This window comes from Pavona decussata, unplaced genomic scaffold, assembly GCF_977016875.1.
Source record: "Pavona decussata unplaced genomic scaffold, jaPavDecu1.1 SCAFFOLD_19, whole genome shotgun sequence".
Classification (NCBI taxonomy): Eukaryota; Metazoa; Cnidaria; class Anthozoa; order Scleractinia; family Agariciidae; genus Pavona; species Pavona decussata.
In genome coordinates this window covers 2,490,001-2,505,822 of record NW_028145442.1, presented here as the reverse complement: position 1 = coordinate 2,505,822, position 15,822 = coordinate 2,490,001, and the positions used below count along the sequence as shown (strand labels likewise).

The 15,822-nt window shown below is 39.5% G+C and overlaps 3 protein-coding genes across 4 annotated transcripts in view; all 3 read right to left on the bottom strand.

Annotated features, from left to right (window-relative positions):
* Positions 1-909: 909 nt before the first annotated feature.
* Positions 910-6,588, bottom strand: LOC146487044 (protein O-mannose kinase-like). 2 transcript variants are annotated; one of them, XM_085090154.1, is made up of 3 exons: positions 6,498-6,588; positions 3,082-3,595; positions 910-2,248 (listed from the first exon to the last, which is right to left on the bottom strand). In XM_085090154.1, the coding sequence occupies exons 2-3, from the start codon at positions 3,586-3,588 to the stop codon at positions 1,610-1,612; spliced, it is 1,146 nt and encodes a 381-aa protein (XP_084946280.1). In that variant the 5' UTR covers positions 3,589-3,595; positions 6,498-6,588; the 3' UTR covers positions 910-1,609. The 2 variants fall into 2 exon arrangements, with proteins under 2 accessions (XP_084946280.1, XP_084946287.1); XM_085090161.1 differs by having other exon boundaries at positions 3,082-3,784; positions 6,498-6,585.
* A 2,204-nt stretch (positions 6,589-8,792) lies between these two features.
* The window catches only part of LOC146487042 (protein O-mannose kinase-like), a 13,985-nt gene continuing 6,955 nt past the window's right edge, over positions 8,793-15,822 (bottom strand). Inside the window, exon 2 of the mRNA XM_085090142.1 lies at positions 8,793-10,142. Coding sequence (XP_084946268.1) covers positions 9,555-10,142 — 588 coding nt within the window. The 3' untranslated portion in view covers positions 8,793-9,554. The remainder of the gene's footprint in view (positions 10,143-15,822) is intronic.
* On the bottom strand, positions 11,971-15,508 carry LOC146487043 (uncharacterized). Its single transcript, XM_085089521.1, has 2 exons — positions 13,815-15,508; positions 11,971-13,326 (listed from the first exon to the last, which is right to left on the bottom strand). The coding sequence occupies exons 1-2, from the start codon at positions 15,506-15,508 to the stop codon at positions 12,228-12,230; spliced, it is 2,793 nt and encodes a 930-aa protein (XP_084945647.1). The 3' UTR covers positions 11,971-12,227.

Sequence of the window (15,822 nt, the reverse complement as noted above, 5' to 3'; positions counted from 1 at the left end):
TAATTTGCTTTTTGCTTATTCCATTCACACAGTCACACCAGTCACACACAATTCAGTTTTGTCAAGTGACAGCCCCACCCTTAGAGTCGAAGAATCCTGCTATTAAAAATACAAAAAACATTGTCAAAAGGAGGCACAGAATTGGCTGTCTTAATTGTTGTCATGGGGATAGTGGTGATACCAGCACTTGTCCAGTGATGAAGCTAAGAGCGAAGTGGAACTTTCTACGAACTTGGCTTCTAAAACCGTGTTGGGGGATTTTTTAGTTTAAGTTTAAAAATAAACCAGTTTTAAGCGATTCTTCCCACGGTTTTTTTTTTTTTTTTTTTTTTTTGGGGGGGGGGGGGGGGGTTAAAAAATACAAAACTTACGCAAAATTCAAAAGTCCCTGACACAATTTTACAGGCCAATGAGAACTAAAAAGTTTGCAACCATCGAATGTTCGAACTTTTGTACAGTAATATGATCGCGCGGTACTGAATAATCCACGTTTATAAACCCGGGCCAATTTACATTTTAGGTCTCGTAGTCTGTACAGCTTTTGTTTTATCCAAGTCATTTAGATTTTTCACATTGCCCGCCATCTCATTATGGATTCTGAGCTTTTAGTGAGATTTATTGGGTATTTCCCAGAGTACCTTTCGGTATTATCGCGTACGCTTTTACGCTTTTTTTTTCGGATAAGTTTGTCGAAACAGCTGTATATAGCTTCGGGTACTTTATCCTACAAGTGAGTTCTTGTGAGTGCTTTACTAAGGGGCTCGACTGAAATTTATAAATTGATCGACGTTAAGAGAAGACAAAAAAGTAGGGATATTTTTCAGGTCCAAGCTGATGACAATAGAACCAGCATGTAAGTAGTATTTCCATTCTGAACTAGCTTATAAGTATTTTTTTTTTTTTTTTTTTTTTATTCAGTGTCAATTTTGGGCAACTCCCAACGATTATCCCTTCGACAGAAACATTTATTAGCAATAACATTGTCTGATTCGAGGTCACAGAAAGAAATACAGAAAGAAATGCTAAGATGCCTATCAGCTGAAAATGCCTTTAAAACGTCTAAAAGACCCAACTGGGTGACAGTTGGCCTACAGAGTTAATATAGGTGTAAAAGCTCGTTCGCGTTTATCATAGACATTTGATAAAGGATTGGGTTAACAATTTTAACATAGAATGAAACCTCCAAGTTGTTCTTAAAATATCTTTCTGTTGGTGTATCAAAATTTAGGTAAAGATTTTCTAGCTTGAGTAGTAGCCCTTGGCTCCTGGCTGGAGCCTCAGTAAATTGGCAATAGGCCGACTGAAAATGTCTGCAAATCGAATCAAGTTAGCCAGTCCGGAAGCTAGTTGGCGAGCTAGTTACTCAGCTATAGTTAGCTGATTGGTGAGATGTAATTGCGTTCGACGTTAGGAGAACGCATACTATTCGTGTCGCTTCTTTCTGGATGCTGTGCGATTTCAGGATTTGGGCGCCATCTTGGACTGGCAGACCACTCGCCTCAATTTCACGCGAGAGCTTTGAATCCCGCTAGCTAAGTGAAGTCCGGGTTGACTCGCTTCGATCTGGATGCCATAATTTTTCACTAGAGATCAAACGCACTTAAAACAGTTAGGTAGGTATGTAGGTTGAACCATTGGCTACAGTATCTAAACTTTTAGGATGAAAGTTCTTTGTGATGAGTTGTTGTACTCTCAGTAACTCTTGTAAAACCTCGTTCGCAGTCGGCCTGTGTCGAGGAACGATCGCATGACACTTTACCATTATTTCACGAAGCTGGCTCTTTGCAAAAACGCTTCCTTTTACCCTACCAAAGAGCTTTCCCAAGACCCAAGGTATTTTCCAAATGTCAATTTTTTCGTCAAAGACCGGTCTCAATTGAAATTGCAATGGTTCTGATTCGTTGGGCCATCCTTTTTGTTCAATTTCCAGTTGCGACGAAACGGACATATTTGCAGCCCTTTTATGGCATCCTCCCTCCTCAGTTACTTCTTCTAAGCCATCTACGTCATTTACAACCAAACGAAAGTCGTCGGTGATCAGGTATTGATCGAGTAGTTTATCTAAGAATGGACTGTCACACATTACACGAACCCCAATTGGACTGTGGTGTAAGTAGTTCAGGACCTTGAGGTATTCCACACCCAGCTGAAATCTTGTGTGTATATTGTTGTATTTGGAGAGCTCGTAACGCCGAAGAAGCTTGTCTAGAAATCTTAGTGTGCCATGTCTGTAATACATTGTAACAATCTGAAAGAGTGGAAAAGAGCATATTACATTAGAAAGAGCGGGAAAACACACAACCGGTCCCAAGCGCTGTCTGAAAGATACCGTAAAAGCTCTATTACCCCCGCCCCCGCCCTCTCTAATAAGCCCCGCGTTTTGAAGTCGGTTTTTCTTATAAGCACCTCTCTCTAATAACTCCCCCCCACCCCCCCCCCCCCCCTTTGGGACATGAAACTTTGTAATTAGCGACCATTAGTCCCTTCTTTTCCCTATGACAAATCCACTTTATGCGGCCCAGTTGGTTTGATTTTAAACAAATACGATGTTTTAATTGCAAACATTTTTATTCTTATAAATAACCCTTTCCATTTAAAGTTTCACTGCAGTTTTTTGAGTTTTATCTTAGATACGTTCTAAAAATAAATCTACTCAGGAAAGGGTTGATTCCAAGGATTAGTATGAGCAAGAGACTATGAGGTAAGAGAGCGAATCCCTGTGCCCTATGATAATTATTGTCAATCTTTTTTTAGTTCGCGCCATGCTATTTTGGGAAATTATAATCCGAAATTGAGTTTAAAATTAAATGACGTCACTCTAACTGACCAATAAGATGTCGACATTAAAATAGCAACTCTTGGTATGAGAGATCTATAGAGGCTCCGGGTCATACATTCTGGTTTTAGATGAAAACTGTCAGCATTTTCAATCATTCTAACGTGGACACGAGGTTAAAACGCATCGAAATGAATGCTTTACCAAACGAAAACGCATTAATTAGTGTGGGCGAGGCCTAAATAAACACACACTTTTTTAGACAGGAAATCTAAAATCACTCCATCCGTCATGGCTTTACTTACCTGTAGTTTTTCAGGACAACTGCCGATGAGGGGAGTAACAAACTGTCCCTGAATCCGTTCCAGGTTAGACATTCCTTTGGAGCAGTGTTCCCGCTTAAGGGCATCTCGGGCTGAGCAGTTGATAAACACAACATGGTACCCGTTCCATTCTGCATGCCAGACGAGTTTAGTTATTCCATGGTGAAACCGTCTCGTGGGACGAACTTGTAGAGCAATTTCTGAGCAATTCAACCAAGGCGTACACTCACTGCATCCAGGAAAACTAAACGTGCCTCGAGGACAAGACACGCAGCCTTCGCGCGTGGAAATCATGTTAGATGAACAAGCCACCCGGGATGGCACGGCCGTAAAATCAGCATCCCATTGCGGAGCACTGTCAAATTGTGATCTAACGCTTGTGAAGTAGACATAGACAGTGAATATGACCAAAGAGAGTGTACACGAATACTGGACAGCTCTACACAAAGGTCTCAGTTTGCGTTGTATCCTACTTCCACGAAAACACATGTCTACCCTAAGGAATATAATTAAAGATATTTTTCGTTAGTAACTACTCTGCTATGCTGTTGTAGTTTATGTAGATGAATCCACCCTCTCCTGGTTACTCGTTAACTTTACGGCCTCCAAAAGTCCCTGAATCCACGCCAGCAACTGAAGCAACCACCTGACATTTTGCTATGATCACGTTATAGCCATATAAGTCCTGCAAGATCATATACAAGAAGGTGTTGATCAACATCACCTCACATATACACATACTGAGCTTAATTTGGGAAGTGATCACAAGCAACTATTAGCTGGTTTTCGTGAAGGGTCTTTATAATGAATGAATGAATGAATGAATGAATGAATGAATGAATGAATGAATGAATGAATGAATGAATGAATGAATGAATGAATGAATGAATCAATGAATGAATGAATGAATGAATGAATGAATGAATGAATGAATGAATGAATCAATGAATCAATGAATGAATCAATGAATCAATGAATGAATGAATAAATGAGTGAGTGAGTGAGTCAATCAATCAATCAATCAATCAATCAATCAATCATTTATACTGTAAACACCTTGTACAGGGTAATAAACTGAAGAACTGAATATTTAATTCGTCGACTGACTCAAGAGGTAATTCCAAGTGTGCACACCAAAATGAAAATAATTTGAATGATCTCGACGGCACACTTGAAATTTCATCATATTTCCAGGATCCAGGGTTATTATATGAGCACATTGTAATGTGAACTATGAGTTGTATTGCCTGTTGCATATCATCGATGCCTCTAGGCCAGGTTCTTCAGTTTGATTTTATCTGACACCGAAGTAGCCTGCGCCGCGGATGGAATTAACCGGCTGACTGGCCCTTACAGAAATAGTTTGGCTAAAATCACTTAAAAAACGAAAGGAATCACGATTAATTCGTGACTCACCAGGCAAGCCACTTGGCAAAGAATCACGAACTTCGCAGAGAATTAAAAAAGGGTCAGCTTCTACGAATCCCAGTGCTTAGTTAGTAACAGCACCCAACGAAAAAGAAACTCAAGCCACATACTTAAAATGATGTTCTCCGTCTCGTTCCCAGATTGCTTTTTGAACTTTCTAAGTGTGTCAACGTGAGAAAAGGACGCAAATATGCGGATTAAATGTTTATGAGAAACATTTTGACTCGCATAATTTGTGCCTTCTTACGGCCTTGTAAGAAGCTCTGATTCAGTATCTGAATTCAACACGAAACAGCGAATTATCCCTTGAAAGGTTGAGTTTACACTGCTGCAAAGATGAACAAAAGTTTCGGTTAACGAGCTTTCTTTTACGAAGTTCAGTATTATTTGAACAAGAAGTGTTGACCAGTTGCTAAGAAAAAGCTTGCTTTGTTTTATCGTCTACCGAACAAATATTAAATTGACAGACGAAGGTAAACTTTTGCCACGGGTACTTTTCTCGGACAAATTTATGCAGAACTGAAACAAGTCGGAATCCGAATGCAAATGGCAATGCACGAAAAAGTTTTGCGGGAAAAATGTTTATACGACAAGTTTTATTTGCTCATAAAGATAACCGGAAACAAAGGATAAGTCTGGCACTGTTTTAATTTTCTGGCAAATCTCGGTCGACATGAACGATGACCGACACGGACATCTGTCTTGTGTTGTCTTTGGACAAAGGAAGGTGCCAAGCAACTGAAATGAGTTACCTAGTAACAAATGACTTCCCCGAGTGTATACGACTAAACAACTGAATATCGTTTATTGCTTCACACAAACAAATGAAATTTTACGAGGCCGGGAAAAACAGCCTCCTACGCATTCGTTTTCTTGGGACTCGCATTACCTCCTCCATACCAGTTTCCTAAAAACGACTGCGTGGGAGGCGAGGAAAAACGCGGCAATTACAGAGGGACCGCGAAAGAGGAGGGGAGGACGAGTGTGACATATCCACTTTTTTGAATACTGAGTTCGAAAAACGTTAAATAGATAATTCAATTTCAAATGTCAGCCGGTGGTATTGTTCAATTCCTGTATATATGAGCCACAAAAGGAACAAGAGAAGGCAATCGCGTAAATAAATTTTCTTCCTGAAATTCAGAAAAAATGTTAATACGCTCTCCGATCCAAGAGAAAAGCTTTTTCAACTATTCACATGAGCAAATAGGTGAAATATCAGTGTAGACAATTAAATTCATTTTGTAAAAGAAATCTCGCTCGTGTATGACCTCTTACCTAGCAATAGAATATTCTTTGTTGCGTTTTGGAGTCAAGTACATCGCGAATATTGTGTCTCGGCAAGGGTTGGCAGATACTACGGCACAAATTAAATGTCTCCGCACCAGTGATTTTTTCAGACTACTTCTCTTAATTGCTAATTTCTCTGGAATAAAGCACGTCAAATATAAATTGCATTCAGGAAACTATTAACTAAAAATCACTTGCTTATTCTTGACAGGCACTTTGCTTTGTAATGACGAAAATATGAGGTTATATCGACTGCAACTCGTTTGACATTTATTGGATCAAAACATACACATTATCAAGACCAATATTGTTTGCGTGCCAATTTGGGTTTCCACCAACAGGGCTGGTATATTTTTTTCCCAAATCTTCTCAGTTGTTCGTGCGGAAGCACGTTATTCCCACCAAATAAAAAGAAAGATTCAGTCCATTGCTTACGTTAACAGCTCAAAAACAGAAAACAATAAAATTACACAGTCAATTGAATGTGTTTAAGAAACAAAACAAAACGTTTTCCAACTCAGCATAATTTACTTTCGACGCCAGTACCTTCAACTGAGCGTATATCAGGAAAACGGCCGGCGATTGAATTAATGCATAAATAAGCCGGAAAATGCTGTTTCAAATACAATAATTACTATCTACTCTTTATGAAAAACTGCATCAAAACCGGAAGAACTTACCATATCTCGTGTCGATGCTATAATCGCTGATCTTTGAGGAGGAATAACTCCCAAAAGGTCTTGTATGTGTAAGGGAGCATATCACGAAATCGCGCATGTGCAAAAGGAGATCCATCACAGTCGAGCGGACATCTGAAGCACGCACTTCAGGGCATTGTATTATAAGGATTAAATTTGAAACCAGAGAGTCTCGGCCCCAAGTTTGTCAAAAGAGGAAATATTATATTGGTTTTTGATGACGTATGACGTCATCCACGAGATTTTTCGCAATTTTGTTTTGGAAGGAAGGTCACGTGACGTGTCGACACTTTTGTTCACACTGTTTTTCTTGTAACACTTCCTATTTCTGCTGGAGCCGCCTTCAATTGAGTTATGGAGCTTTCGTAGCCTATTTGCTTTACGGTTTTCGCTCAATCCATTCGGCGTCGGATCCGAGACGAAGAGCTTTTTTGTTCGGATCACGTGAGCCGAAACGAATTGATCGAGACTGAAGACGAAGAGAGACTTGGGAACTACAATACAATACAAAACAATAAATTTATAAAAAGAGGGAGGCATAACAACCTATTGCAGTTTTCTAACCTGCGGCCCTCAAAATAAGAGGAACAAATACATACATCATGCACAATATTTAAGTCAATATGCTATAAATACAATGAAACAATAATATTGTCTCGCAGGTCAATTATTTGCTTTTTGCTTCAGCCTTCGGCTTCGGCAAATAATTGATCTGCTCGCCACTGACAAATCACGATATTTTGCTCAACCTCGTTCAATAATTGTTAGAAGAAGAAGAAGAAGAAGAAGAAAAAGAAGAAGAAGAAGAAGAAGAAGAAGAACAACAACAACAACAACAACAAGAAAAACAAGAAGAACAAGAAGAAGAACAAGGAGAAGAAGAAGAAGGCTGGTTTGGCCAGCCGAAATATTGTTTTAAAATATATTACGTTGTGTCAGCTTTGCAGTAGTCTTTGGACTTCTCATCGTCTTAATTATTGCACACTTTTTGCAAAGTGTTCTGAGGCTGTATTATAACAGTGGAGCTTGGAAATTTTAAAGGTCCTTTTCTGCTACGCTCTCTAACGCTAGCTTTCATTTGTAACCTGACCAAACAACTAAATCGGCTAAAAGCAAAAATAGCAACAAAACTTTTCAATAACTTTAACGAATAATTTGGAATCTCTTTGACTCGCACGCTACTGAGATTCTCTGCCTATTCTCTAACCTTGAAAATATTACTTTCCCTGAGTTTCCCCGTACGAGGCAACACTAATTCCAATAATTTGTAGCTGAATTTCGGAAATAAAACCCCCTTCAAGAACTGATCAAGTCCATTTCTTTTTTTTGTCAAACATAATCCTCCTTTTCTTCTCCTTTTCGTGTTCTTGGGAGATTTTCTTCGAGATGGCCAATTGGTGTTCCTTTGAATGAAGTGATTAGTCAGGGACTGCTGAAACCGAACCTCTTTCATAAATTTTTCTTTTCATTCCTTCTCGATTTGGCTCGTAGAACTCTTTGATTAAATTATGTGAAAGAGTAGCAGAAATGTTTTTTCTAATGTAAGGTTTCGAAAACCATTGTAAAAATTCTCTCGATCAAACTTTCAGACAATTTTTTAAATAGTGAGAAGGTAGACAAGGTGAAACGAAGGGGAAAAAATATGAAGTGGCGCTTAATTTGTTAATATATTTTTTTATAATTTACCTCATACGAGAACAACAATCTTGAAATAGCGATCGAAAAGGAACTTGAACTTGTACGTACTAACCCTAGCATTTTACTGGCCATTAAAAGTAAACATTGTCCAGTTTCACCGTAATCTGTAACCAGATAAAGATCGAAACCATTTTGTATTCTGGCTCTACAAATCAATGATCCTGTATAACGTTATTTACTACAATATGGTCATGCAGGGTTCTTTTTATTAAGTCAAGTTGGTCACATCAAGTTTAATTCAGTTTTGTTCCAACGAAAGGCACTTTAAGCTATTAATTTGCCAAACAGAACAGTGAGGAGAAAAGCGCTATTTGTTAGCGGTTGTTTGCTCCACGCCACCGCAGTACGTATTATTGTTTTGTTTCATAAGTATATGCTGAAACAAGGAGTAATAAATGGTAAATTAGACAGGGATACCACAACAGCGGTAAGCCAATTACAGCGGTCCAAGAGTTTAAAAATATTAAAAAAAAAAAAAAGAAGCAAACAAAAAAAAACAGCAAGACTACATATGGCGATTAAAAACAACACAAAGATGGAGCGCTGCATTACATGAAGGACAGCTAGTTTTCCAGGATCGTGGGTCCTCTGGGTCGTAGTTATGTTTTAAGGCGTCTACATAATACTTGTACATGATGGATTTGAATTGACTGATCTGAAGGTTGCATGAAAGTTGAAGGTCATTTGTTAAAGTATTCCAGATTCTAATGGTACTATTAAAAAAAGATCTCTGAAAGTGACAGTTCAAATAAATTTCATAGATTCCTTTTCCAACTCATTTATAATTAACTATCATATGTAAGGAACTCTCTAAAATGTTCTTTGGCAGCCGTTCTGTAGTCTTCCAACGTACTGAACACCATGCATTAGGAGGTCACGTGACGTGATATTTAGCGCTGACGTAAAATGACCAAAACTGATACCTGCTGACTTTATTGCATCCAAAACTAGCTAAAGATGGATTTTAATTATGACAAAATTAGGAAATGTATACCTGGACTTCTGATGATTAACCTATTCCCAAGGCTGATTGTTCCTTGAGAACGAATTAATAAATAACAGATAAATTCGTAATAGAGCACTTTTCAATTGAGTGTCGAAAGTAATCACGTGTTTGCTTTGGTTTTGCGTTACTAGGCTATGTGATTGGCTGACAAAACTCGCGCCACTTTTTCAACCAATGAGAAGGAAAACCAAAACCAATTGTGACTTGGTCACTCGCGTTTTCCCGCGCTTGGCGTCGGTTACATGTATTTGCTCTGAATTCTGATTGGTTCATTGCGCTGTTTGTGTCTGTTGTGATTGGCCAGAGTAATTACTTTGCTTTTGGTTTTACGATACTCAATTGGAAACCACTCTAATAACTTTTTGTACTTTCAGTAACTCCTGTAGAACTTCGTTCGCAGTCGGCCTGAGTTGAGGGTTAATCGCATTACACCTTTCCATTATTTCGCGAAGCTGCGTTTTTACAAAATCACTTCCTTTGACGTTACTCAGTAATTTTCGCACAGCCCAGGGAAGCTTCCAAATGTCGCTTTTTTCGTCGTATTTCCTTGCCCAACTAAACTTTGGTGGCTCTGTCTCATTGGGACGACTTCGCCATTGTAATTCTCTCTCAAACGGATCGGACACTTGGAAGTTCTTTTGGCAGGCGCCATCTTTGGTTACTTGTGATAATCGGTCTAAGTCGTTCACAACCATGTGAAAATCATCGGTAATCAGGTATTGCGATAGTAATTTGCGTAGATTACCTGTATCACACATTACACGCACCCCAATTGGACTGTTGTGTAAAAATGCCATGATCTTGACGTAGTCTACGCTAAGCTGAAGTCTTGTCTGTATGTTGTTGTACTGGGAAAGGTTTCTTTGGTTAAGAAGCCTGTTCAGATTATTTGCCGAGCCATATTTGTAAAACATTGTGACAGCCTACAAAACACCGACAGATAATAAGATTCTACAGTGGAAAAAAGCAGTGGATCAATCTTGTTTCCTGGTAATCTGGCAAAGGTTGACATTTGTGGTGGGGTACGGCGATTGAATCTCGATTATATTTTAGACCAGACAGGTTATTGATAAGAAAATTGAAATTTGACCGATCAGCATTTGCAGTTATATAGACGAACACCAAACTATTCCGAAATAGATAAGAGGGTCACTTTCTAAAGAAACTGTGGTGTTGCATCGAAGGGGAGTAGAAACTCAAGCAGTTTAAGGTCTGGGTTTGAAGGGTGTTCATTATGAATGATCCCCTATAACTTCGGTTTGTCTGCCTATAACAAGATGGAAAAAGCGTTTCCGAAGTAGATTTAAAATATTGAACACTCTGCGTTTGGAATGACTGTCCTCAAGTTTTTAAATTGGAGTACTGACTAACAATCAAAGGTTGAATTTTGGACTAAGAAATGGCCTTTGTCCTGACAAATTTTTTTTAGAGAACAATGGACGATCATTCCAAACGTGAAGGGCTGGAGATATTTAATCTTTATTAGAAACGCGTTTTTGTTTGATATTTTCTCTAAAACCGTCACCTACCTGTCAAATCTTTGTTTTTTTTTCCCGAAACAATGTATCAAGAAGTTCAAACAGGAACGGCTCCAAATACCAACTCGAGACGTTTAATTTCTTGACGGTTTATAAACCATATACTAAAAACCATGTGCTAATACAGATGAATTCGAAACCTTTATAGTAGACAAATTAGCATAATTGCGGGAAGCCCGTGCGCCACGGCTACAACAATTCGCACGGGCGAATTCGGCTAAATTAATTCACAACATTCTCCCCCCACAACGATAATAAGAAATCCTTAGTCTAGATATTAAGTAACTGATTTAAGGCCGCGGTGGATACGTTGACCATGAATATATTCATTAGGCAAAATATTGGCAGGGGTAGCACTTTTAAAATCCTAAAATCACGAGCAGTTCAAAGCCGATTTCGCCAAAACTTAGCAGACGTATTGGAGAATGATCAAAGTGCACTATGATCGTTTTATAATGTGTAGATGGCGTCTTAGGGCAATACAGAAAGTAACTTAAATTAAATTTGTTAAAAACGTGATTTTGTGTCCAGGTTTTCTTCTCCACGAAGACGCAGAGAAATTTGATTTTACCACTGAGTGATCTATTACAACATCTATTGTGTCATATCATAGCCGGATTTTTTAACTTCAAGCTTCTTAAGAAATATTTGCCCTTAAAGGCGCAAAATCTATCATGCTAAAATTCAAAGGCTTCAATCTTACCTTCTAAGGCTTATTTTAAAATTCGGCCCATGATATGACAATCTACAATATGCCTAGTTTATTATCTTGCCGTGTCAACTCGTGAAATTGTCTGTCCGCGCTATATTCTTGGACACAAAAGTGCTTGTTTTTACGTTTCCGAAGGCTTTCCGAGCAAACACGAGGGAGCTGATTAATTCAAACCTGGATTATGGTAATTTTGGTAAAATCTTACTGCACGGGCCATAGATAAGTGCACGCAGAAATCAACAATACTTTGAAATTCACTGCATATATATTAAAACGCACGGCCTTGCGGCGTTTTGCAAGTAGTAACTGGCGACATGCAGTAAGGATTTTTTGATCAGCTCAATTTTATTACTACCAGTGGTAATTACAAAAACTCATTTTTGTGTCAAATAATGGCAACGATATTTCAACCTATCGTACGTGCATGTCAAAAGTGCTCGCCGACATGCACATGTACAGGTAGTTACATAGTTTTTGTTATTGATTGTTAATTAGTCTTCGTCCATCGAAAATTTCACAATTATTTCAATTTACAAACCTGTAAAAAAGTAACTTAATCAGTAAGATTTTAAACGTTATACAATAATTAGTTATATTTTGCAAGCATTGTTCTTTTTTCGCACTAGATAAAGAAACTTGAAAAAAAACGAGAAACACAAATCTCTGTTAGAAAAACTCTTATATTACACGGTGACCATCGCCGGACATAATACAAATCTAAACGAAGATAGAAACAATACATAATACTACAGTCAAGCCTAGATCTTTGCCCTCTTGTTGTTTGCGGTACCACCGTTGTCTCTAGCTTTTCTTTTCCTTGCTTCTGTCGTCACGGTGCTAGGCTCTCTAATTGGTAAGCCCTGCGGGTGTCGGGGTGATGACGTCTCGGGAAGCAGGCAATTAAAATAGAACCACTTGAGATTTGGGAACATCTTTCTCTCCCAAAATGCTGCATCATATTCGATTCGTTCCACATGAAGTCCAGATGGTGTCCAGACTACATAATCACACCATTTGTAGCCTGTAATGTGCAATTGTCCCTGAACTTGGTAAAAATGATTGTGATTCTTCTTGAGCGCCAATTGCCCATTCGGCTTTACTTCCAGGGGGAAATTCTTAATCTTCTTTGCTGCCTCCATTGGAGTGTATGCTTTGCCTGTCTTACGTGTAGCTGAATACGGACATTTAACTTCCACAAGGCCTTTGCGGGAGGGGCTCCCCTTCAATACAACAATTCCGTCGGGAGAAGCAGCAAGGTATCCATGCTCACTACAAATAAATAACCCGGCTTGTTGAACCGAATTCCCAGATTCTTTGCAATACTCTTCTAAGGCTATTTTTTCGTTTTCTGTTCCCCATCGTAAAGACTCGCTTGAGATTGGCCGAGGATAAAGTATTTCCACCACCAGCCTTGCGCACGGTGTTGATTTCCTCCGTTTACAGATTTCTCCAAATCTTGATGCGGTTAGACGCTGTTTCCGTAGTTGGTGCCACAGTGGACAATTACTTTGACCCCTCGTTTGAAGCTCCATTCTTATTATTTCCTCCGGGGACAAGTTCGCTCGTTTTGAGTTCTCTTCGCACAGTTTATGAAGTTCGTTGGGATCAATATCCTCATGTGACGCGTCGAGTCCATAATCATTTGAAGGGCCCGTAGTTGACTGTGTTACTTTCGATTTCCTACGAATTTCCTTGTAATGTTCAGAGGCCTGTCGTTTTTTATCTTTTGCTCTTGTCTTTTTGACGCTGTCGCAATATGCCTCCAACACCGGACCTGCTTTCTGGCAGTTGCTCCGCTCCCATACCTCGGAATGCCAACCGGCTCCGTGCTGATAACAAAGGCCCGCTCCGTAACATCTGTGCAAATACGAAAACGCTTAATGTTAGGCTAACTCTGCAAACAGAAAATAGCTTGCGATACTGGACACAAGAAAGTATTCTGATATGTATTTTCTCGGGAATACGTACTTTAAGGCAGAGATTCACACATTCACGTGATTGCAAGGCTCTTTTAAAATTCACCCAAACTCCGTAAACTTTTTAAATATATAGTAGATAACCGAAATATACTCATAAAAGAGCTACACGAACAATCAGAGGACGCGTTATGTCACAAAACGGAAAATATACTTACCGTTAAAAATATGCCTGGTATACTACATATCTTGATTTTTGATTAGTTAACAGGGTATGGTATCTGGCTAATGTACTACGGACGACAAGTATGGTAGGCTCACGCGTCGTTTTTTGCATTGTATGTAGCAGATGTTATTAAGATATTTAACTTAATAGTATATGCTCTGCTATAAATTAGAAAATAAAAACTTAAAAAAATACTTTAGTACCTGTTCTCAAATGATCCTCGTTGTATCCGATTGACTTGTTTCCCACCGTTAAATTTTGCGTTTATAGACATGTATGTCTCAGCCATGTTGCTTGTTTTGTTTGTCACAAGTTGTGCTGCGAGACTGACTATACGATCTCCTTTCTTCAGAACTTCATTCATAAGCCCCGTAGGTAGCTTGTCGATAAGATACTGACCACCCAGACGTGCATTTTCTTCATCCTCTTCGTTGATGTCATCGTTGGCCAATCCATCAATCTGATCAGCGATTTCATACAATGTAGGCAGATCGTCGTTTCTCCCCTCCTGTCCCGTCATTCCGTCAAAACGTTGACCTGAAATAGCACTGGTGACGTCGGTTTCTTGTTGTTCGCTGGCAATTCTAGTTGAAAGTACGTCACAGTCCCCAGCAACTGAAGCCTGCTTGACTTTACAAAATGCAACGCTGCAGTTTCTGTGATCACCAAACACATGGTATGGCCCGTTTCTTAGATCTCGCCGTAAGGCATCCGCATTTCCGGTAGCTGAATGCATCCGTATAGCGGCTCTTGCACCAGCGGCAATTTTCTTAATTTTCATTTTTGACAGGCCATTTCTTCCTTTCCACTCAGAATGTGACTCAACTAAGTCGTGCAAAGACTTTCGGTAACATCTTACAGCGTGATTCGCACACTCGATCTTTTTAACACGCCTGCCATATATCGGGATACTATCGATAATGGACCTATGTACACTGCTATCTCCGTCAGCGATGAGCCCAGTGTAGCGTAGACCATGCATGTTTTCACTTTGTTTGAATCCCTCTACGATGATATCCTTTTCCATAGACGAAGATGAATGTTCCCAGTTTTTGTAACATTTGTGAGGTTGCGGTTGCGATTTCTTGTTGTCTGCAATGGCACAAATGCTACAATATTTGTTCCGTACCCCCAGATATAGTAACTTCTTTGTACGCTCTCCTATAATAACTGCCACGCCCGAATTGGCAGAGTAGCGATGCTGGTGACTTCTCATCGACCACCCTCCATCGGCGATGACGTTGATGGCTGGTACTCCTTCATCCATGTTACCTGCCGCCATTGCCAGCCGTTTTTCTTCTTTTCCAGATTCGATCAGGTCGGCAGTTATCGCTTGTTTCGATAAGCTTCCGATTTGTTCTTCTATCTTCAGAAAGGTTTTCTTATCTGGTGACGGAATGTCCAGAACAGACAAGATCTCGATCATATTAGCATGTCCACCACCAGTTGCCATAAACCCCCACACGGCGGCAACGTTTATGCTGTGTCGCATCTGTCCACCTGGCCCTTTTGACTTGGGTTGCGCTTCCACTGCGAGCGACATTCCACATCCACTGCATTTGAATTGGATTACACAAGCTAAGCCTTTCCGTTCAATTTCCTGCTCCAAACGAGGAGTACCCTTACAAGGACAAACTGAGGCATGATCAATTACCCCTTGAAGCGATCTTCCAAAGTGGCCAATATTAACTATTCGGTTGCCTTTTAAATTTAGCGCTGGAATTGATTTCTTCTTCTTTGAACTGGACTTCCCAGTTTCACTAGTCGATCCTTCACGTTGCGCAAGTAATTTGTCTTGCACTCGTCTCAGCGCCAGTGCTGTGGACGTTTTCTTCGCACCATGTTTACGCAGTCTACCACTCTTTCGATATTGCCTCCCTCTCGCCGACCTCACCATTTTCGAACGAAAGACACATGCATGAATATTGCTGGATTTACATTTCGTCGCAAATTTCTCTGGTTCGCATAATTGATACATTTTTATCGTGTCCTGTCATGATGTACACAATCTCCCGAAGCGGACACAGAGGAGAAGAAATTAATTTTTTTGAAACTCTAACATGTTTATTTTTTGTCACCGTACAGCTTACATTTTGAATCAATATATCTATATAGTTGTTTTTTAGCCTTTAAGGTTTGCTGTTGTTTATAAAAACCAAATGCAGACTTCTGACAAAGAAACTTGCTGCGCTCAAACGGCCTATTTTAGTA

Excerpts from the sequence above, each read along its gene's own strand:
- LOC146487044 (XM_085090154.1), bottom strand. The coding sequence starts at position 3,588 with ATGTGTTTTCGTGGAAGTAGGATACAACGCAAACTGAGACCTTTGTGT. Across the intron at positions 2,249-3,081 it reads GTTGTCCTGAAAAACTACAG|ATTGTTACAATGTATTACAG; the intron begins GTAAGTAAAGCC and ends CCACTCTTTCAG.
- LOC146487043 (XM_085089521.1), bottom strand. The coding sequence starts at position 15,508 with ATGGTGAGGTCGGCGAGAGGGAGGCAATATCGAAAGAGTGGTAGACTG. Across the intron at positions 13,327-13,814 it reads CGAGGATCATTTGAGAACAG|ATGTTACGGAGCGGGCCTTT; the intron begins GTACTAAAGTAT and ends GTATTTGCACAG.